General features: G+C 36.6%; 2 protein-coding genes across 4 annotated transcripts; one reads left to right on the plus strand and one right to left on the minus strand.

Moving 5' to 3' along the window:
- Window positions 1-77: 77 nt before the first annotated feature.
- Window positions 78-12,705, plus strand: kiaa0319 (KIAA0319 ortholog). Of its 2 annotated transcripts, XM_051865458.1 has the most exons (21): window positions 79-296; window positions 663-771; window positions 1,554-2,257; window positions 3,261-3,417; window positions 3,520-3,618; window positions 3,704-3,801; window positions 3,907-3,994; window positions 4,099-4,194; window positions 4,291-4,423; window positions 4,597-4,825; window positions 6,059-6,182; window positions 6,265-6,394; window positions 6,816-6,964; window positions 7,852-8,003; window positions 8,096-8,234; window positions 8,986-9,145; window positions 9,282-9,418; window positions 9,552-9,674; window positions 10,930-11,020; window positions 11,543-11,634; window positions 11,818-12,705. In XM_051865458.1, exons 2-21 carry the CDS (start codon window positions 723-725, stop codon window positions 11,988-11,990), a joined length of 3,123 nt encoding a protein of 1,040 aa, XP_051721418.1. In that variant the 5' UTR covers window positions 79-296; window positions 663-722; the 3' UTR covers window positions 11,991-12,705. The 2 variants fall into 2 exon arrangements, 1 of the variants encoding a protein (XP_051721418.1); XR_007925470.1 differs by lacking the exon at window positions 10,930-11,020 and having other exon boundaries at window positions 78-296.
- Window positions 12,702-23,151, minus strand: aldh5a1 (aldehyde dehydrogenase 5 family, member A1 (succinate-semialdehyde dehydrogenase)). 2 transcript variants are annotated; one of them, XM_051865463.1, is made up of 11 exons: window positions 22,225-23,151; window positions 21,655-21,897; window positions 19,798-19,881; window positions 19,530-19,700; window positions 19,315-19,431; window positions 18,830-18,973; window positions 18,586-18,729; window positions 17,010-17,168; window positions 16,559-16,722; window positions 16,166-16,224; window positions 12,702-14,105 (listed from the first exon to the last, which is right to left on the minus strand). In XM_051865463.1, the coding sequence occupies exons 2-11, from the start codon at window positions 21,874-21,876 to the stop codon at window positions 13,894-13,896; spliced, it is 1,476 nt and encodes a 491-aa protein (XP_051721423.1). In that variant the 5' UTR covers window positions 21,877-21,897; window positions 22,225-23,151; the 3' UTR covers window positions 12,702-13,893. The 2 variants fall into 2 exon arrangements, with proteins under 2 accessions (XP_051721423.1, XP_051721422.1); XM_051865462.1 differs by lacking the exon at window positions 22,225-23,151 and having other exon boundaries at window positions 21,655-22,218.
- Window positions 23,152-23,273: the final 122 nt, after the last annotated feature.

The following is a 23,273-nucleotide window of genomic DNA, read 5'->3' on the forward strand; positions in this document are numbered from 1 at the left end:
TCCGGGATGTGATGTGTGTTTCTGCAACATGAGAGATCACGTCACGTGTCTCCCTCCGCCCTGCTCGTCTCTGTGTTCTCTGCTGACACTCCCTCCCGGACCTGCAGACATACACCTCAACATCTCTCTAGCAATATCAGACCTTCATCAAAACATCACTGCCGCAATACCAGCTCTTCATCCCAGCATTACTTCAGTATCCTATCCAGCGCAGGTTCGCTATGGAGCAGCGGTACGGAAGCTGATTCTCGATGTCATGGAAACAGATGCTTGAATAAGAGCGTCACATCCCACGGGTACAGAAACAACTCACAATAGCTGCGCACATTTTTGCGGTTGACTTTCTCATTGTTTTTAATGATTTGCTTGTTTTATGTAACATATAGTGCTAATTGTGGTAAATAATAGGCTATAAAATTGCAGATAATATATAATGTATTTTAGTATCACATGACATTTCTCCAGAGGTATCCTAGCCCTCAGGGCCGGTTGCTGTGAGGGATGGAAGTCAAATAAAAAAGGCTATGCAACAAATGCTTTAAATTACTTAAATTGCTTTAAATTACTATTAATTGATTAACGCTGCTGCTGTAATGTTATTTTTGATCTGTCTGTTTGTGATAGCCTACCCTGTGTTGTCTCCCCTGTCTTTAACCTTATAGAAAGTTTGAAGAGGTAATGACGGTCAAAATCCATTGCTGTGAAAAGGCAGCAGTGGCATCATGAACATCTCACCAGTTCTCCCACTTGTGTTGCTCTTCTGTATCAAAGGCAAGTATATATTTCTGCATTACATGCATCACCACCAAGACAAGTCCCTACTGCCATTCTATAATATATATTATAATATATATATATATATATATATATATATATATATATATATATATATATATATATATATATATATATATATATATATAAAGTTTGCATGTGTGTTTTATTTTTTGTATCATATTTAATACATCAGGAGTGAGACTATGGAGCTCACACTAGAGGACAATCATTATATATATATGGATAATCAAGTAAACCTTAGTTGCTTCAGTCCAGTAAATGTCCATCTTGAAATATTACTAAAAATATGAAAGTTATTCTCATATTTACTTTCAAAAATTATAAGAGATTTCACAGCAAAAAGACACGTGCCACAAGCTGAAGCTAGACATTTTTAGAATTTTACTTTCTTAGGCCTTTTACCTGCTAAAAAAGTATGAATTATCAATCAGAGGGAAGAAAACATGTAGTAGATTGTGTACAACAGGTTTTTCAGCAAAGTTTTGATCATGCTGATTATTTAGAGGACTTAAAAATTAATTTAGCAAGCTGCCATTTTAACATCATTTTTAGAACATGAAAGACACTGAGAGAATAACTAGGTGATAAATGCACATAATTTTTTCATAAACTTGTATTTTAACTATCTTCTTGTTCTTTTCTGATTCTTTTGAGATGGTCTGTAGGGGCTTGGTTGTGTAATGTCTTTTTTAAATACTGAATCAAAAATGACAAACCCTAGCATTTATTTCATCATGCATTTGTTGTTGATGCAGTATCGGGACAGTGCTGGCAGGCCGCAACCTACTCGGAGAGCGTGGTGTCTCCGGAGCTGAGGAGCAGCAGTATTTTACGGGTTCCGGATGTGTCATCTCTGGCCCAGTGTGCGGGGGCCTGCTGTGATCTCCCGGGCTGTGACCTGGCCTGGTTTTTTGAGCGCCGCTGCTATGTGCTCAGTTGTCAGCGAAAAGAGAACTGCCAGCCAAAGCAAAGACCTGGTACTGAATCTCTCTTGGCCTTTTTGCAACGTGGGCCCCCACAGACACTGGTTCTGCAATCCCTGGTCCGAGGAGAGTCCTTCCCAAACCACTGGCAGCCTCTGCCCAGGCACAGGGGCTCTGAGGACCCCATGAAGGACCTTGCCTTGTTGGAAGGCATTCGAGATTTGGACAACACTGATGCTGAGTATGCCGAGAGTTTTCGAAGTTTGGAAGACAAAAGAGCTGAAGACAGGGGTGGTGCAGCTGTAGAACAAGAAGAAAGCCCTGGGCTATATGCTTGGCCACTTGTTCAAGGAAAAGAAGAATTCAACCAATCAGAAACAGAGAGAGTTGGTGAAAGACTGATGACAGTGCAGGGTTCTCTTGAAAGTAGCACCTTTTCCCCAAGTAACTTACCAGAAATGGGAAATGAAAGCAAATCATCTCTTGTTGAAGCAGAATCCAATCTTACGCCCCCAACCACTGCACTTAACTTGATGGTGAGTGTTGGTTACAGATTCATGCATAATATTTCCAGACACACTAAAGACATTAAAAACAGACAGGTAAATAAATATTATATACAGTACTGTTCAATAGTTTGGGGTCAGTAGTTTTGGGTCAGATTTTTTTGAAAGAAATTAATACTTTTATATAGCAAGGACACATTAAATTGATCAAAAGTGACAGTAACAACTTACATTGTTACAAAAGAGTTCTAAAATAAATGCTGTTCCTTTGAACTTTTTATTAATCAAAGAATCCTGAGGAAAAAAAAGTATCACTTTCCACAAAAATATTGATCGGACAACTGTTTTCAACATTAATAATAATGTATTTTTATATAATAATAATAATAATATATTATTAATGATATATACAAATATTTCTTGAGCACCAAATCAGCATATTATAATGATTTCTGAAGGATCATGCGATGCTGAAAACTGGAGTAATGATGGATTACATTTTAAAATATATTCAAATAGATAAAAGTGATTTTAAATTGTAATAATGTTTCAAAATATTACTGTTTTTACAGTACTTTCAATATATATATATATAAATATATATAAATATATATATATATATATATATATATATATATATTAAAAATGAATTTACATAGATTTCATATATATATGAAATGAAATGTTGGCATGGCAATTAGCAATGAAAGGAACTGGCTTTTCTCTTATAGATAGTTGCCAATTCATTATCATGACTTGAAATGTCATTATTCTATTTTAATGTTGTGGCGTCACTGGGAAACATGGTGTCTCAAATGTACTCTCACTCTGGCCAAGTGCTTAATCAGTGTTTCATGTCTCATCTGCTGTGTGACATCTTGTGAAATTTGTAAATAACACTTCATCATTATCCTGTTAGAGTCATGTCATTCACTTTTTATTGCCTTGTTCTGGTGTCCTCTACTAGTCTACAGACTTTGGTCGACATGGGTGACAACAGTTATGTAACACAATGTTACTTTTATCATTAAAGGTTGAAGAAGACCCACACAACATTTCGTCTGCAACTCCTTCACCTAATGTCCTGCAAGACATCAGCACAGAGCCCTCGAGGTTCAGCGCTGTCAGTAGTTTCTTCACTACTCCACTCAGCACTGAAGCCACATCGCAGATGATCTCAGAAGAGCAAGGTAATACAGATGTTTTACTGCAATATTTACATTTATTAGTGGTGCATCACTATTATTATTACTCAAATTGACTTTCTTTTTTCACACACTCACTTTGTTCAGTAAGAGCCCTGTCTGTGTCCATTGAAGGACCTGTGAAAGCAACACTGCCTCAAAATACAGTTGAACTAACTGCTACTGTTAATCCAGATGACACTGCAGGTTGGCCTTTTGCATTTTGAATTATGTGCATTCCTGAATCATAATTAAGCCTTTAATATTATGTTGACAGTACCTTTTTCCTCAGAGGCTCCTTACACATATGAGTGGACTTTGGTAACGTCACCTGATGGACACCATGGGGTGATGGAGGGGCGGCACAACAAATCTGTCAAAATTTCAGAAGTGAGACTCAACTCCTGGCCACTTTCAGTATGACTGCCAAGTGATCATTTAGAAGATTAGACAATGTAAATTTTTCTTAAAACATCTTTGTTTCCTTTATTGCAGCTTTTCATTGGTGTCTATGCTGTCAGAGTGAGAGTGAAAGCACAACAAGCATATGGAGAAAGTTCTGTGAACTTTACAGTACACCCTGGTATAACTTCACCCTCTTTAGATCATAATTTGATATTATTTGCCAAGCATACAGTATGTGCATGTGCCTCATATATATGAACAGGCTTACTTTTAATTCTGCAGCAGTGAATGTAAATAAGCCTCCTGAAGCCGTCACTCTACCCAAGAGCCAAGATGTGCTTTTTCAGGAAGGTTCCATCTTCATCATTAATGGCAGTCGTATGTAGCTTGTTTTGTCCATTTCTCTCAGTTTTTTTTCTTTAGATCATTTAGGTCATGAGTTTTTAACCAAATGTGCATCCTGATGCTTCCCAGAGAGTGTGGATGATGTTGGAGTAGTCAGTTACCTGTGGGAGAAGGTGGACGGCCCTTTTTGGAAACCTGAGGGCCCTGTTGACACACCTACACTGCAGCTACAGAATCTTTCACCAGGAGAATATACCTTCAAGTAAGGACCTAGCTAAGTTTGTACTGTAACAACAGGCCTATTGTATAATTTTCATTTTTCATCTTTTACAATTTGCTGTTGAAATCTTTGGTGGGCGATTCCTCCGGGGCTTTTTTAATTTGGCTTGACCTCATTAACTCGATCCTGACCTGATTTTGCTTGGCCTACATTAGGCTGACAGTGTCTGATTCTGATGGACTGACTGACTCCAGCACTGCCACTGTAAGGGTCAGCAGCCCAAAAGATGACCCTCCTCGGGCCAGAGCAGGCAGTGACCGGGTCATCACCCTGCCTCTCAACCACCTCACCTTGTTGGGTAACCACAGCACTGATGACCATGCCATTACCAGCTACCTCTGGACTCTCCATCCCAGCAGCCTGACCCAAAAGGTCACTATGCAGGTAATTAGATCTGTATTTTACCCAGTGGAAAAATGTGTTGCTCTAAAGTGAAGAACACTTACTGGAGTTTGTCAGTAATGTCTCAGATGTTCATTGTAAAATTCCTAAGAAGAAATAAAAGATTAGAGAACAGAAATAAATGAGACAATTGCTGTGGGAGTAAAGAGCTGTAAAACTTAATGTTAACTATATGTCCAGATGAAATACTGGATATGAATCATTAAATTGTTCATTTTATATGATTCATTGATTCATTTTATAATTGATAACATGACACATACAGTCTCTTCTGAAAATATGAGAATCAGGAAAATAAAAGCGAAAGTCTTAATTTCCTCTCCATTTAATCTCATTGCTACCTTTGAGAAACAATCAGCACAGATCTCATTTATGTCTTACGGGCATATGTTTGCTGGTTCCAGATGTTTATTAAAGGGATAGTTCGGCCAAAATGAAAATTCTGTCATTGATGTCCAAACCCGCAAGACTTTCGTTCATCTTCGGAACACGAATGAAGATATTTTTGATGAAATCTGAGAGATTTCTGCCCCTCCATAGACAGCTACGTGACTACCACTTTGACACTTCAAAAAGTTCATAAAGAGATTGTAAAACTGGTTTAGTCCAAATTTTCTAAAGAGACTTGATCGCTTTATATGATAAACAGGTTTAATTTAGGCTTTTATTTACATATAAACATTGATCAGCGAACATAAACAGAAGCTCAACCAAACCTGCATGACGCGCGAAAACAACCCTCTTGCGGAAGATCAAAAGTACTGTGTAACACATAAGAATGAACCTCAATGGTTCTCGCATGTCAAACAAACATGCTTAAGCTTCTGTTTACCACAACTGATGTGTGAGTTGATGTGAATAAAAGCCTAAATTCATCATATAAAGCGATCGTGTCTCTTCAGAAAATTTGGACTAAACCATTCAATTAATATGGATAAGTTTTACAATCTCTTTATGAACTTTCTGAAGCGTCAAAAGTGTCAGTTGCATAGCTTTTCAATGCAAGGACCAAAAGCTTTCAGATTTCATCAAAAAGATCTTCATTTGCATTCCAAAGATGAACAAAAGTCTTATGGGTTTGGAACGACATGAGGGTAAATAAATAATGACAGAATTTAAATTTTTGGGTGAACTATCCATTTAAGTAAAATTATTTTGGTTTCAGTAGACATAAATGTGGAGCAGTTGATGTTTGCATATGCTATGTGTTTTCAGGATGTGAGATCACCTTTCCTGCAGCTCTCTGATCTCCAGGAGGGTCGGTACACGTTTCAGCTGACAGTCACTGACTCCAGAGGTCAACAGGATTCAGACACCATCTCAGTTACTGTGCTCCCTGGTAAAACAAACCCACTACACCAATCAGTGTGTATAAAGAAACACTATGCATTCTCTATAATTGAAATTTTGTTGTGTGGTAGCAAACAAAGCACCAGTCGCTATAACAGGGCCAGAAAGGCAACTCTTCCTCCCAGTCAGCAGCATCACATTGAATGGCAGCGGCAGCACTGATGATCAGGCCATCATCAGTTACCAATGGGACATGATCAGGTACCAATATCATTCTTTTAATGTTGATTCTTTACAATGAACTGGTTGAACTGGTTTTTGATATCATTTAAATTATATCATATATTATTGTATATTTTATTTTATACAAACATTTTTTTACCTACACCTACTTATGTAGTGTTCAAAAGTTTGGGTGCACCAAGGCTGCATTTATTTAATCAAAAATACAGTAAAAACATGAAAATAAGCCAGACATCCCAACTCCATAAATAACTGGACAAATGTGGCATGTTGTCTTTAAGACATTTTATCTTCCTTCATACAGACCTGTCTCATATTTCAACACATTTCAAAACACATTTCTAAATCTTCAATCACCCTTAGTGTTGAATGAATAGTGAAGGATTTTGGTGAAAAGTGTATTGATGTGCCATCACCACTCTCCTATGTAACGGTGAAGTGGCCCTCCAGGCTTGAAGATAAAAGATGGCAATAAAGCGGTTGCCATAGCAACTGACCTGAGATCTGGGAATTACAAGTTCAAACTGACTGTGACAGATCAGCAGGGAGAAACAGACAGTGCAGTCCTTACCGTCACTATTAAAGAAGGTGAGCAGAATCATGTAAAATGTATAAATGTAAGTAACACATAATATGTATTTCTATACATAATTTAAACACTGACATATAAAATGTCTTCGCATTACAGAAAATAGAAAACAAATTTGCATTTATTTTAACCCTCTGGTAGTGGTCAAAAATTACAGATTTTCTTTTTATTATTATTTCAATTAAATGAATGTACTATATTTTAGTACTTTAATATTTTGTATTTTAGGGGATTTTCTGGTGCGAAATTATATTTTTTAACTTTAATACTTAAAAAAAAAATTTTTATTGTTATGAAAAATACTTTTTTCCAATTTTCTGACATATATTTTCCAAAAATATATATAAATTATGACATATATATTTTCCGTTTTACTCTAAAACTGCTAGAAAATCAAAGCCATAAATCTAAACAAGTTTTGTTCCGAATTTGAGGTTGATATTTCAAAAAATTAGCTTTCAGTAAGATTTTGTTTGGGTGCAGTACATAAAGTTTCCACTAGATGAAATTAGTTTCCCATTCATTTCCAATGCAGTCATTATTGACTGCGAACAGTACAAGTCAAGTCAGGTCCATTTAACCTTTTCAAATCATGTCCATGATTTGTGTGTGTCTGTGTGTGTGTTCACACAGCAAGTGGCAAAACCTTTACCAAGTTTTGTACCATTCCGATGAAGTAAAAAATTCTATAAAAGAAAACGTAAACATAAGAAAAATTTGAAAGAAGAGCTCCAGAGGGTTAAAGAAAGATATCACAAGAACATTTTTCAAGCTAAATATTTCACAAAAAGAAGGTTGTCTGACCTTAAATGACAGAACAATAGATACTCTGAAAAAAAGCATTCTAGGACATTTCCAGCAATTCTGTGCGTTGTTAAATTCACAGCCAAAAGCCTTCCACTGGTCGCTCATGCAAGCGGCAGCCACACGCTCACTCTGCCCAACAACTCTCTGGTGCTCAGGGGCTCGGCTTCCAACAGTGGAACAGCAAACGTGTCCTTTCTTTGGGTCCGAGATGAACAGAGTCCTGCAGCTGGGGTGAGTGAGTTATTTGTACACCATTTGCTGTAACTCAGTGTTTTACCTGATGATCTCTCTCTCTCTCTTGTTTTCACATGTTTTGAGAGTAGGATGTTTTATATGGCTCAGATCACGAGGCCTTCCTTTACCTCACCAATCTGGTAGAAGGAACGTACCTATTCCAACTCCGGGTCACTGATGCCCAGGGCCGCTCGAGCATGGCTACGGCCACTGTGGAAGTACGGCCTGGTAAGATATTACTTATTTATAGTAGGAAACAGTTGCTAGATATTTAAAGTGCATCATTAATTTGGCACGTCATAGCTGCTAAGAATACACTTGGGGCCAATAAGATTTTTAATCATTTTCAAAAAAGAAGCTTCTTTTGCATTTGTTTGATTAAAAATACAGTAAAAACAGTGATATTCAGTAGTATTTTTACAAGTTAAAATAATTATAATATGAAAATCATTCTAATAAGCTGATATGGTGCTCAAAAAAGATTTATCAATGTTAAAAACAGTTGTTCTGCCTAAAATTTTTGTAGAAACATGATACATTTTTTTCCACTGCAGAGCCACATGACATCTAGCTCCACCTCTGTGGATCTAATGGGTGGAGGAATAGAGTTATGGGTAGGGTTAGGGTGAGGTTGGACCTTCTAGCTCCACCCATTACACCCAAATGACATCCAGACTTTATGCTCCACCCATGACTCTGTAGTGAGAACAGCATATTTTGTAACATTGTAAATGCCTTTGTGACTTTTGATCAATTTAATGCATTCTTGCTTAATAAAAGAATTAATTTCTTTCAAAAAAAATTAACTCTACAAATGTACTGACAGCAAGCTTTTGAATGGTAGTGTATGAACAGCATCAGAATGATGCTATCCTTATCAGAACATTTCTACCTTCATGTAAACATTTAAGGTAATTAAAATAGTATATTCTGCTAAATTACACATTGCTTGTTTGATGCCATTGATATTTGTGTGCAGATCCACGTGAGCGAGAGGAGGTGGAGCTTGAGCTGCAGGTGGGCGTGGCTCAGGTCAGCCAGCAGCAGAAGGACACAGTAGTGAGACAGCTGGCCGCCCTACTGCATGTTCTGGACTCAGACATTGCACTGAAGGACCTGCACGGCCAGTCGGACATCAGGTACTACACGTATTAACCAAACTAACCAAACCAATGAGAACTCCATTTTGACTTGTGTTCTTAAATGAAGCAAAATTATAATTACTGAAGACTAACCCTAGTTTAGTTGAAGCCTAAATGTGTTTCTTATGTTTAGCACAGTATTTAGGTTCTCAGTGCAGGGTCCTGATGGTACGATACCAGGCCCAAAACTCGCTCGTCTGCTGAGAAACCAGCTGTTGCGAGAGAAAACCGACTTCTTGCTCTTTAAGGTCTTAAGAGTGGACACAGTTAGTGAGTGACTTGATTTGTTTCTATTGTTTTCCATTTAAGTTTCCTTAGACTGTTTAACAACAAATGGTAAGAGTAATTTATATAATAAATTAATGCAGTCTTTCTGATTTTACCTTGGTGATGAATACTTCAGTGTGTTTGCTGCTGTGTTCTGGGCGTGGTCAGTGTGACCCCATTACAAAGAGCTGTTCCTGTGACCCTCTTTGGATGGAGAACCCCATTCGCCGTTTCCTTGAAGATGGCGAGAGCAATTGCGGTTAGTGGGACTTCTCTATTCTTTCTCAGAATAAGGTGAATATGCAAATGAGACATTTTAAATAAGATAGAAGCAAGTTCATTCTTAAGGAGTGGTCATTTGCTGATTTTACATTCAAAATCAATTTATTTCAATAGGAATCTGCGCAAGCAAGAGTTTCCTGATGTAGATTTTGCATTGGGTTTGAGTGGGGGACTCAAATTGATATCAGAAAGCTGGGTAGAAAGTGACTTTTGTATGAGCGATGCTTCATGCAGTGCTATATTATTGACAATGGGCCTTTTATTCCCACAAAATTTCGCTAATGTGACCACACCTTCATTGATTCTTTCTGCTGTGCTAAATTATTTAGGGATATTTCTGATGGGTTGTCATGAAAAAACTACACTGTAAACCCTAATGCTCAAAATACTTAATTGTTTTGAGTAGGACAAACTTAAATTTAACAAATTAGTTCAGTTAAATTAACTGTTATGAGTATTTAGAACTTCCTTTTTCTTTTGAGTTCACAGAACTGATATATTTCAAGTAAACTGAACTGTTTCATTGTTTTGAGTTGTATGAACTCATTTCTTTTAATTTAGACTAACTTAAGTTTAACTGAAACTGGGCTGGGATTTCTATTTCCCAGCATGCTTTGCCCAAGGCACTCGAAAAGGAGAGTAAATGCTAAAATTAAGTGTTATATAATGTTTTGTGTGCAAAATTAATGGATAAGAGAGGTTTAGTAGTGATTAATGTTTTGTTAAGCTAATTTAGAAGAGTTTCTGTTAATGTGAGTTTTTGGAGAGTTACCATCATGGTGACAAGTGGTGCATGCGGCTAGGTTTAAGAGCAGGTAAGTTACATGTTTTAGGTTGCTGTACTCATTCAGTAAATATGCCATGCTATTGTTAACATGTTAGCAAATTAGCAAGTTGGCATTTTCTGAATTTTCTTATTAGGGTTTACAGTGAAGTAAATAACTCTTGATTTGGAAGACCTCAAAATAAAAAAATTAATTAAATATTTTATGTTTATTGCTATCAAAGTGTATGAGTTAGCTAACACAATACTTCAAGTTAAGAGCAATTAACATGCATGAGTACTACAAACTCAAAACTTGATAGTTCTGCTTACTTAAAATTGGGAACATCATAACTCAAACAATTTGATGTAACTGATTACCCTGAGTTAGCCCAACTTATCCGGGTTTACAGTGTAGAATGACAGCAGTGGAAAGGCTGAGGGCTGATCTTCTGTCTCTTCCCTGCAGACTGGAGCGTATTGTATGTCACAATCTCTTGTTTTGTGACAATCATTTTCCTCTTGTCAGTCAGCTGGATTTGCATCTGCTGCTGTAAAAGGTGATAAAGATTCTATTACTGCATGTAAACAAACGGCCTATTGAAATGTGTGGCATTAGTTATGCCATATTTTCCTGTTAGTACTACAAGTCCAGTATTAAAGGGACAGTTCAGACAAAAAAAATATAATTTGTCATTGTTTATTCATCCTCATGTCATTCCAAACCCATATAACTTCTTTTGTGGAACACAAAAGGAGATCTTTTGAATTATATAGCCTATAAATTGCTGCTTTTCCATGCAAGAACAGTGAATATCAACCTTTTAAACTTCAGGAACAACACAAAAGCATCATAAAAGTGGCCACTTTTAAACTAAAATTTTGTCAAGCCATTGTCTTCAAATGATTTTGAATATAGTGCACAGGTTGCTCTGTATGGACTGCTTTTATATTTTTGTACTCCTTCACTTTAATTATTTTTAATGGCCATTTTTTTGTTTCATGAGAAACGACATAATGGTGATTTTGTGTACTTGTGGTACGAGTATCTATAATTGTGTGTTTGTTTTGACCTGTTTTAGAGGGAGACGCACCAAAGTGAGAAAGAAAACCAAGTACACAATACTGGACAACATGGATGAGCAGGAGAGGATGGAACTTCAGCCAAAGTATAGTAAGTTTCAGACCTGATTTCTTGATTAACTTATTTCATGCTGCAATGTTTTTTACAGAGATGAATGAAGACACTCATTGAAGGCTTGTGTTTGTAAGTGGTTTGCAGCATTGTTTTAGAGGAAGACCATTAGGTTTGTAATTGTAGTTACTGCATTCACTTTTCTGTGTTTGTCATTTTTAGATATTAAACACAGGAGCACAGAGCACAACTCGAGTCTGATGATGTCAGAGTCAGAGCTGGACAGTGAGCAGGACAACATTTTCAACTACGGGAGAGCCGATAAAGCTCGAAACAGGGCCAATGGAGTGGTCAGAAATGGAGACACTCTCAGCCTTTGTCCTGTGGAGGGTTGAGTCTCACATGAACAAATGGACATTTCTTCATGGTGGATATTTACAACGCAATGGTATTGTTGAATTTTCCACAAATACAGACAAAGACTGGCTGAATGAATGGGCTACTAAACTTACTGACTACTGAATGCAGTTGGTCTTGCAATGAATAATCACGGTTTGCTGAATGATACACTTAGCCTTTCAGTTATCAATACAATTTGAATATAAAAAGACCTGCGCATTCAACTCACACAATCGCAATTTTCCTCAGTATGTGCTTAATAATACTTGTATGTTCAGTGACAAAGTGCAAGCAACTTAGATTGGTTATTTTGCTATTTATATGATGCTTCAATGATACATTTTGGGGAGAAACTGCAAATAACCGATCTATAGAAAAGCAAAATCAAAAAAAAGAAAGAAAAAAAAAGCAAATATTCTTCTTTATGCAAAAACATTTTAACTGTTCTTAACTATTTAAATGTTAATGTGCCTGATTAAAATGCACTCTTTTGTTATGATCTGTTGGTTTTTCAGTCTTGTTCCCTGATACTATACTGTGTCTTTTTAACATTCTGGTTTTACAAGCTTTTAAAATTTCTGCTTTAGCTGGAATTGCAATAGAACACAATTGCATATTGTGAAAAGGAGATGCATTTCTTATATTTTCTCTTTTGTTTCAAATGCAGCTGGAGATGCAAAAAATAAATAAATAAAGACATGTGGCCCTTTACAGAGGTTAAGACTGTTTTATAACCAAAAATACGAATTCTATATAGTAGCAGTGTCAGAAATGTCATGAATCAGTGTTGAAATGGTGCAACTAAACAGAAGTTGAAATGTTCAGAGTTGAAGTTTCTTTACTGAGACTTTCAGCTGTATTTAGCCAGCTTCACGTGATTATCAGCAAACATTTCAATCCTAATTAAAAAAAAAAAAAAAAAAATTGAATATACTTCTAAACACAATTTACAATACAATTGGGTACATCAATTGAGAATTAATATTTACAACAATTAAAAAAAAAAATACACTGGCACTTACAACATTTGGCCATGACAAATTTGTTAACTTACTATACAAATCTCTACGCTTTAATACCTCAGTTTAAGCACCCAAATATATCCCATCATTTAGATTTATACATTTTGCAGATGCTTTTATCCAAAGCGACATACAACACAAACAAACAACCGTCATTATAGTCAATGTTTCATCTTAATCTATTTCTAGAATTTACAAAAATAGAACACTTAGTAAGTTAAACATTTACACATTTACTGGAATAGCATTTTTTTAGCAAGGTTGTGCTTTTATTTCTTACTGGATCAACCCCCAATCCCTATATTTGTACATCCTTAATCATCAAGTGGGTGCGCTCATTTCTTTGTGCCTAAATGAATCAGTTACACTGCAAAAAAAAAAAAAAATTATATATATATGTATATGTGTGTGTGTGTTTTCCATCTAAAATGAAATGGGATAAAGAATAATTAAAAAAAAAAATTAGATATTCAAGATAAGAAATCTCATCTTACACAATTACACAAAAATAGTTTTATCTTGTTTTAAAGATGTTTAGCTATTTTTACATAATAAAAATAAAGAAAATGTTTTTTTTTGCAGTGCAAGTCAATCTTGTTTCAGAGCAACTAGGGTACTTCAATCAGTTATGATGGACAGAATCTGAAAGAGGACAATTTGTACCACCCCTTTTTACAGAAAATATCTAAAATACTGTCATCAAAATGTCTCTGTGTTCTTTGAGAACATCAATTCGTACAGTCACTATTCAGTTACATCTGACTAAAAGAGAGAATGGTTCACAGGGTTTCATGGATTAATGTTTTAATGATGGTCTTGCTTGAATAATGGAATACTGCCTTGTATTTTTTGCTCTAACCACTAAAAACCATTGTCTTTATGGAGAAAGTCCCCCCAAACACATGTACTTTATTTCCAGATACTCATCAATGCCATATTTGGATCCCTCTCTGCCCAGTCCAGACTGTTTGACTCCACCAAAAGAGGCTTCTGTGGCGGAGAGCAGACCTTCATTGACCCCGACCATGCCCACCTCCATCTGCTCAGCCACTCGCCAGATCTGACTGATGTCTCTGGAGTAAAAGTAACCTGTTGAAAGAAAACAGTTTTGAATGCTATGTCATGAAACTGTGTCAATTGCCAGTTGGCCGGTAACATTCTAACAATGCAAAATTGTGAGAACATGAATACAAATATTGCTCTGGACAGTGGACTGGTCAGTGCTGGATCGTCACAAAGGTTTAAAGCTTGCCAATTTAAATATTCAAGCTCAAGAAGACGCGAAAGGGAACTCAATTCATATTTGCGTGCTGTGTGGGAAGTTTTCTGTGTGCAGCATCCAAAGCACACGCACAGAAATCCGCGTCTTAGACAGCGCACGAATATTGTATTGAGTCCTCTTTCATGTCTTCTTGTGCTTGGACAGACATATTCAAACAAAATTATGTCAAAATGCCCATTTTGGCAAGTATCCTTGTAAACATAGTTGGTTATGTCTTAACTGAATGTAAACAGTTGAGAAATAAAATGCATATGTAAGAGTATATTGGATCCGTGCTCTTAAAGGGTTAGTTCACCCAAAAATGAAAATTCTGTCATTTATTACTCACCCTCATGCCGTTTTACACCCGTAAGACCTTCATTGATCTTCGGAACACAAATTAAGATATTTTTGTTTAAATCCGATGGCTCGGTGAGGCCTACATAGGGAGCAATGACATTTCCTCTCTCAAGATCCATAAAAGTACTAAAAACATATTTAAATCAGTTCATGTGAGTACAGTGGTTCAATATTAATATTATAAAGCGACGAGAATATTTTTGGTGCGCCAAAAAAAAACTAAATAACGACTTATATAGTGATGGCCGATTTCAAAACACTGCTTCAGGAAGCTTCGGAGCGTTATGAATCAGCGTATCGAATCATGATTCGGATCGCGTGTCAAACCGCCAAACTGCTGAAATCACGTGACTTTGGCGCTCCGAACTGCGGATTCGACACGCTGATTCATTACGCTCCGAAGCTTCCTGAAGCAGTGTTTTGAAATCGGCCATCACTAAATAATTCGTTATTTTGTTTTTTTTGGCGCACCAAAATATTCTCGTCACTTTATAATATTAATATTGAACCACTGTACTCACATGAACTGATTTAAATATGTTTTTAGTACATTTATGGATCTTGAGAGAGGAAATGTCATTGCTGGCTATGTAGGCCTCACTGAGCCATCGGATTTAAACAAAAATTTCTCAATTTGCGTTCCGAAGATTAACGAAGGTCTTATGGGTCTGGAACGGCATGAGCGTGAGTAATAAATAACAGAATTTTCATTTTGGGGTGAACTAACCCTTTAAAGTGACAGCAGCCTATTAATCTGTTAATCAAACAACAAAAAACAGAGAACAATCACTAATTGTTCTTGACTGAATAACTTTTGCAACTTTAATAAGGATTAATCTACGTTTCATGGCTGGTAAAACATTTATGGCTGGTAAATTTATAGCAATACATTTGTTACAGTATTTATTAATCTTCGTTAATGTTAGTTAATGAAAATACAGTTGTTCACTGTTTGTTCATGTTAGTTCACAGTGCATTAACTAATGTTAACAAGATTTTAATAATGTATTAGTAAATGTTGAAATTAACATTACCAAAGATTAATAAATGCTGCAGTTCATTAAGTGCAGTTCATTATTAGTTCATGTTAACTAATGTAGTTAACTAATGTTAACTAATGAAACTTATTGTAAAGTGTTATATATATATATATATATATTATATTTTATATATATATATATATATATATATATATATACATACATACATACATACATACATACACACACACACACACACATTAGGGGGGGGACTGGATTTCGTCCTTGGGAACTGATTGGATCATAGGAAGTTGGATGTTGCTAACTAAATGAATATAGTATGTCATGATTGATTAATTTTCTACTTGTGGTCAAATGATTGACTAGAAAAAATTCCAGTGTAGTCTATTGTACATGCCTTTCAACTAATAAGGAACACTCATCATCTTTTCAGCCATGTCTGATAATAAATAAACAGGCATGTGAGAAAAAGTGGCCACACTCAAGACTGTCCAACAAAAAAAAAAACATGATTAATTTGTACAAACCTGCTAAACCAACAGGAGAAGCATTGGCAATAGCAAGTGCCTCCTGTTCTGTGTTGAACCTGGTGAAGAAAAAAAAACAAAAACACAGTCAGCAGCTGGCAGAAGACTCAAGCAGATAAGTTAAATCATTCACACTGAAACATGTTGCCCATTAAAACCTATTCACAAAACATGTTAGGATGATGTAAAATGAAAATAAATCATTTTAAAAATCAAATGAAACCTAAATATTTTCATTAATCAAATGAAATTAAACTTTTCACTAAAATTGTTATGTTAATAATATAATGAAACCTGTAGATAGATAAATCTGTATTAAAAAAGAATTTTTTTAAATGACTACATTTGAGGTTACTAACAAGTTATATAAAACAATAAATTGTAAATACTCACTTAACAACAGGAATAAGGGGTCCAAAGGTCTCCTCTTGCATACAGAGCATGTCAGTGGTGACATTAGACAGCAGGGTGGGCTGCATGAAGGAGCCCTCCAGCCTCTTCCCACCTCGAACTATAACTGCTCCCTGTGCCACAGCATCTGTGACCTGACCCTCCACCTGAAAGAAACAACTGCATTAAATCCTTTCATCTCAACCAAATTCCCTTTACATGATCTATCTGTGTGTGTCCGTGTTGCCAAGTCCGAGGTTTTCCTGCTATTTTTACACTGTTCCAAGTTTTTTTTTTTTTTTTTAGTCCTCTGGTTAAATTTTTACCCCGCAGGAACGCTGATTGGGCTAGTTTTGGCCGTGATTGGGTTAGTTTTGATTAGCAATTGGGTTGGTTTTGTTATGTAGACCTGGCAACCCTTGTTTGTGTGCTTGTTGACAGTGACATGAGGCACCTTCTCTGCAGCACGGGCATTGATGAGCGGCCCCTGTGTAGTGGTGGGCTCCGAGCCGTGGCCAAGCTTCAGCTCAGCATCCATAGCCTTCGCCAGCTTTTCCATGAAAGCATCGTGGATCCCACTCTGTACCAAAAAGCGGTTGGAGCACACACAGGTCTACAGCAGAGATGAGTACAAGATGCATTACAGATGAGAACGCAGACAAATGTCATATATACCATGATATTTACAAGCTACTCAAAGGTATTTCAAAGAATACCATGGTACTGAATCCTGATGAGTAAAGTTCCACCATTTCACTCATTATTTATGAAAAATATTCACTTTAATACAGTTTTCTCCCTTAAAGGGTTAGTTCACCCAAAAATGAAAATAATGCCATTTATTACTCACCCTCATGCCGTTCCACACCCGTAAGACATTTGTTCATCTTCGGAACACAAATTAAGATATTTTTGTTGAAATCCGATGGCTCAGTGAGGCCTCCATAGCCAGCAATGACATTTCCTCTGTCAAGATCTATTAATGTACTAAAAACATATTTAAATCAGTTCATGTGAGTACAATGGTTCAATATTAATATTAAAAAGCGATGAGAATATTTTTGGTGTGCCAAAAAAAACAAAATAGCGACTTATCTTGTGATGGCCGATTTCAAACCACTGCTTCCTGAAGCTTCAGAGCGTTATGAATCAGCGTGTCGAATCATGATTCGGATCGTGTGTCAAACCACCAAACTGCTGAAATCACGTGACTTTGGCGCTCCAAACCGCTGATTCGACACAAAAGATTCATAACGCTCCAAAGCAGTGTTTTGAAACCGGCCATCACTATATAAGCCGTTATTTTGTTTTTTTGGTGCACCAAAAATATTCTCATCGCTTTATAATATTAATATCGAACCACTGTACTCACATGAACTGATTTAAATATGTTTTGAGTACATTAATGGATCTTGAGAGAGGAAATGTTATTGCTGGCTATGCAGACCTCACTGAGCCATCGGATTTCAACAAAAATATCTTAATTTGCGTTCCGAAGATTAACGAAGGTCTTATGGGTGTGGAACGGCATGAGGTTGAGAAATAAATTACATTATTTTCATTTTTGGGTGAACTAAGCCTTTAAAAACTGTTTAGGTGAATCTCAAAAAGAAATGTATGGGTTATATTTCTCCCCAAAATAAACAGGAAAAAAAAATATATATATATTTTGTATAAATTAAGCCTGTTTAGACAGTACCATTAAGATTATTTGCATAGTGATTATTTTCATGACAATTAAGCACATTTTTCCTCACAATTCCCTTTACTGTAACATAAAAAAGTAAATTAATTTAATTATAATTTTAATAAATACAATTATAATTTAAATATTATAAAAATATATTCATTTAAATTATAAAGTATTTATTCATCATGTTAGCTGAAGCAGAAAACTAGGCACTACCACGAGGTTATTCAATATATCAATTATTTTTAGGGAGAATTTCCAACAAAAATAACAAAGTAATAATTATATTGTGTATATCAAAATTACTCATACCATGATATAAGATTTAAATAACACTCACCTGGCCTGAGTTCCTGAATTTGGAGGCCATCGCTCCGGCAACGGCTTTATCAACATCAGCGCTGTCAAATACAATAAAGGGGGCGTGTCCTCCTAACTCCATGGAGACCTTTTTGACCGTTCCTGCAGCATGTCTTAGCAGTATCTGCAAAAGCATTTAAAATGTTTACTTAGGCAAGTACTAAATTATGGCAAACATTAATTGTCAACTGCACACATAAATGAGATGTTGGGTGGATCTTTACCTTGCCAGTGGCAGTGGAGCCGGTAAATGAGATTTTGGCCACTAGAGGGTCTGTGCAGAGCAGCTCTCCCACAGCAGGGGTCTTTTCTCTTGAGCAGGGCACCACATTAAACACCCCTGGAGGAATGCCAGCCTGAACCGACAGCTAGATAGGAACACAACAGATTATACATTCTTTTATATACATTGCCTTTCAAAAGTTTGGGGTCGATAAGATTTGTTAATGTTATTGAAAGAAATTTCTCACCAAGTCTGCATTTATCTGATTAAAAATACAGTAAAAACTAGAATATTGTGAAATATTATTACAATTAAAAAAAAAAAAAAAAATCTTTTTTAATATATTTTAAAATGTAAATAATTCCTGTGATGGCAAAGCTGAATTTTCAGCAGCCATTACTCCAGTCTTCAGTGTCACAAACTTTTGAACAGTAGTGTATCTACTAAAGCCTCAAGTTAAGTAGGCTTTAATGGAAACAGACAGACCTCAGCAAGGGCAAGAGCAGAGAGAGGAGTGTCCTCAGCCGGCTTCACCACTACAGTGCAGCCCACTGCAAGCGCTGCTCCCACCTTCCTGGTTATCATAGCACTAGGAAAATTCCACTGTAAAGAGAGAAAATTTAAAATCACACCTGGCAGTTTTAGTTTAGCTCATTGATCCTGACGGTGTTATGTTATCAGAATGAAGAAGAAAGTCTCACAGGTGTAATGATGGAAGCCACTCCCACAGGCTGCTTGAGTAACAGGATCTTGCGGTCCTTGGCTGAAGGTGCAACAATATCTCCATATACACGCCTGGCCTCTTCAGAGAACCACTCCAGAAAGGAGGCAGAATATGTAATCTCTCCAATAGACTCCTTCATGGGCTTCCCCTGTACACACATACATGTTATAACATCTCCTAATATCTGGATACTTGTAAATGGACATGTTAAGAAGTTGTACACTGTATGTAATAGGTATACCTACACACTCTGCTGTGATCAACTTGGCAAGATCTTCCCTGTTCTGAATGATGAGATCAAACCATTTCCGCAACAAAATGCTTCTTTCCTGCAAAGAGCATGCATCAATATGAGAACCTCTGACTTGAATATATTGAATTAAATTATAATTTTATTTATTTAAACAGTAAAAGAAATCTAATTCTAATATGCTGATTTGTTGCTCAAGAAACATTTCTTTTTATAAATGTTGAAAACAGTTGTGCTGCTTAATATTTTTGTGGGACCTGATATTTTTTCAGGATTTTTTGATAAATAGAAAGTTCAAAAGAACAGCATTTATTTGACATAGAACATCTCTGTAACAATGTAAAAGCATTTATGTCAGTTTTGTTCAGTTTAATGCATCCTTGCTGAATAAAAGTATTAATGAAACACTATAGCACTATGCAGGGCTTGACATTAACTTTTTTGCTCACCAGCTACTGTGCATTTTCACTGGCCACAATTTTTCTGTAGGGAAATTACATTTTATATGATTAAAGTTGACTTTGGCATGCTACATTTTTTTTTTTTTTTTAAACTTTCAAACTTTTTAAATGCAGATTGACCACCCAAATCAAGACTAAGCCTACATGGTATACCAGCTGTTATGTACGGGTGGGCAAGGGGTGGGTAATATGAACATAATATGATCAATTTTATAATTTTATAAGTTATTTTTGTTAGGCTATATAAAAAGAACAAAGAAGCAAATTAGCAAACTACAAATACGATAGTAAATTAAATAGCCTAAACTCTTTTTTCAGATACACTAGGTTTATTTAACAGGTATACATTTATTTAACAACTTTTGTTGTTTGATTAACATTAATGACAGACAGGAATTTAACTGGGCTGCTGAATGCATGGACGTAATATACTGACACATATCCAGCTTTTACCCACCTGTTTACGTCCACTTAAGCCATAACCGACTGTATTCACGCGAGATACTCCACACGATGGACATTTTGACATCTGTGTGTGCGTGTATTTGACTATTCAGGCGCAAGGAGAACTGATCGCACGCGCGACAGAGAGAGCGCTTCTGTTGTGTGTCATTCAGCGCGACTCCGCCTATCCCGTGTCACTAACTACAAGTTATTCGATAACGAATTGTGATTGGATTATAATTTTGGTTCCCACTTTATATTAAGTGGCCTTAACTTCTATGTACTTACATTTAAATTAATCATTTGATACAATGCACTTATTGTGTACATACATGTTTTTACATTGTACTTATATTTTAAAAACACCTGCATGTAATTACATCTGTAATTAATTTCTGTAATTACATTTATAATTACACTGTTGACCCATCCCTTACACCTTACCCCTACCCTTAAACCTACCCATACCACCAAAGCTTTCCCTAACCTTACCCATATCCCACCTCAATAGCAGCAAAAGTGTATTGCAATTAAATATGAACCCAATAAGTACACTGTACTTATTTTTTGATGCGAGTACACAGTAGTAAAGGCCACCTAATATATAGTGGGACCTAATTTTGTGCTACGACGAGCTTGGCTACCTTTGATTAGGCTGTAGGCTGAAATTATATTCAACCCGCCAAAGTGGCTAGTGGGAGTGGCCGTTTTACCCGCATTTGGGGGGTTGGCGGGTGTTAATGTCAAGCCTGGCACTATATAAATAGACGTAAATTATGCAACATATACGTTTTTTTCCTCCAGTGTATTTTCGGAAGAAATATGAACTGTTTTTAAGGGAGAAAAATATGTTAAACTAAATAATGAGTGAAAAGTGGGTTGTAGTATACCATAATTTTTTCAAGCTCCTTTGAGTACCATGTAAAAACCATATATATTCAGATCACCTTGGCTGTATGACTCTTCCACAGGTGAAACGCTTTGTATGCAGCATTGACAGCGTCTTGAGCTTCCTTTGTACCGCAGTCTGACACCTTCGCGATTTCTTCTCCAGTGGCTGGATCTAACACAGGGAATGTGGATGCAGCGGACACCCAGCGCCCATCTATGAAGCCTTCAGTCCGCAGGAGCTGCGCTGACACATCGAGGCTGTACGGCCGCTGCAGCATGCTGGGTAGGCCAGAGAACACCTGCCGAAGAATACATCGACCTCTTGAGAGATACAAACTGCCCATGGTAAAAACTTACAGGTCTAAAAACACTTCCGCCTGTTTGTCTGCAGGTTGAGGCGTGCAAGTCTAAAAACAAGCTCAGTCCAGTCTAAAAGGGCGGTCGCTTTAAACACGTGATTACATGCGCTTGTAACAGAATTTCCTTATTTACTTTATGCTATCGACTGATATATGTATAGCAGAAAAATCCAGCTGTTAATTTCCACTCTAAACTCTTAAAAGGCTAAAGACGGAGTATTAAAAATGAATTATAAGGCATGTTGCATAACTCTGCTTGTCACTCACTGCACAGCAGGAAATTCAATCGGGTTCAAGGTACGGTAGTGATGGAAGGCGACATTAGCGACGTCCGATTCATGAACGTTCGGATCTTTTTAATGAATCAGTCGAACCGGTTAAAAACGGTCTAAATGATTTGTTCACGAAACAGTCCGTTAAACCATACAATAGCCTATGTAACTTTAGTATTAGCTTTGAACCGAAAAAGAATCAGTTGAACCGGTTAAAAACGGTCTAAATGATTCATTCATCACGAACCAGTCCGTTAAACCATACAGTAGCCTAACATTAGTAGTAGCTTTGAACCGAACTGTTCGAAGGAATCGATTCGTGAAAATGAATCTACGTGGCACATAAACAACTCTGGCCTGTTCACAACATAAGAACAGCGCCTTCTGTGGCAACTTTAAATAAGTGGCTGTGCAGTTTAAACTACAGAAAATCTCATAATGTAACTTTTAAAAAAACTATCATGTCATAACATTCTTGTGGTCTCATCAAGGGAGGAGAATAAAAACTTGTTCATTGGTCTTCACACATAATATGAAACTGCTTTTGCTTTCTCCTTCAAATCATCCATCTGTCCAAAATGCTTTATCTTCTACAGCAGTGTTTCTTAACTCCAGTCCTCGAGACCTACCTCCCAGAATGTTTCACATGTGTCCCTGTTTAACACACCAAGAAGCTGATGAGTTCAATCAGGTGTTTTAAATAGTCTGACATCTAAACCATTCTGGTAGTTGGGTCCCCAGGACTAGAGTTGCAAAACACTGCTCTACAGGGTTGCAGGGACGCTGGAGCCTATCCCAATGTCTCGGGCCACAGGCTGGGGGCACCCTGGACACATCACAGGACTAGTGAGAAATCAAATATGTTCAAATATCCCCACTCAAATTATGAATTTTGCTTGAGCTCTTCTTTGTTCCTGTGTCCCTTTAAACAAAAGCATTTACTAGCATCCAGCTCTTGAAGTTCGAAATGTTGGTATTTTTGCAAGCACCCATTTTTCTGCTACACAAAATGAGCACGGGAAGTAATGCAAACAACAAGTGAAC

Source organism: Ctenopharyngodon idella, chromosome 16 (assembly GCF_019924925.1).
Source record: "Ctenopharyngodon idella isolate HZGC_01 chromosome 16, HZGC01, whole genome shotgun sequence".
In the NCBI taxonomy this organism is placed as follows: Eukaryota; Metazoa; Chordata; class Actinopteri; order Cypriniformes; family Xenocyprididae; genus Ctenopharyngodon; species Ctenopharyngodon idella.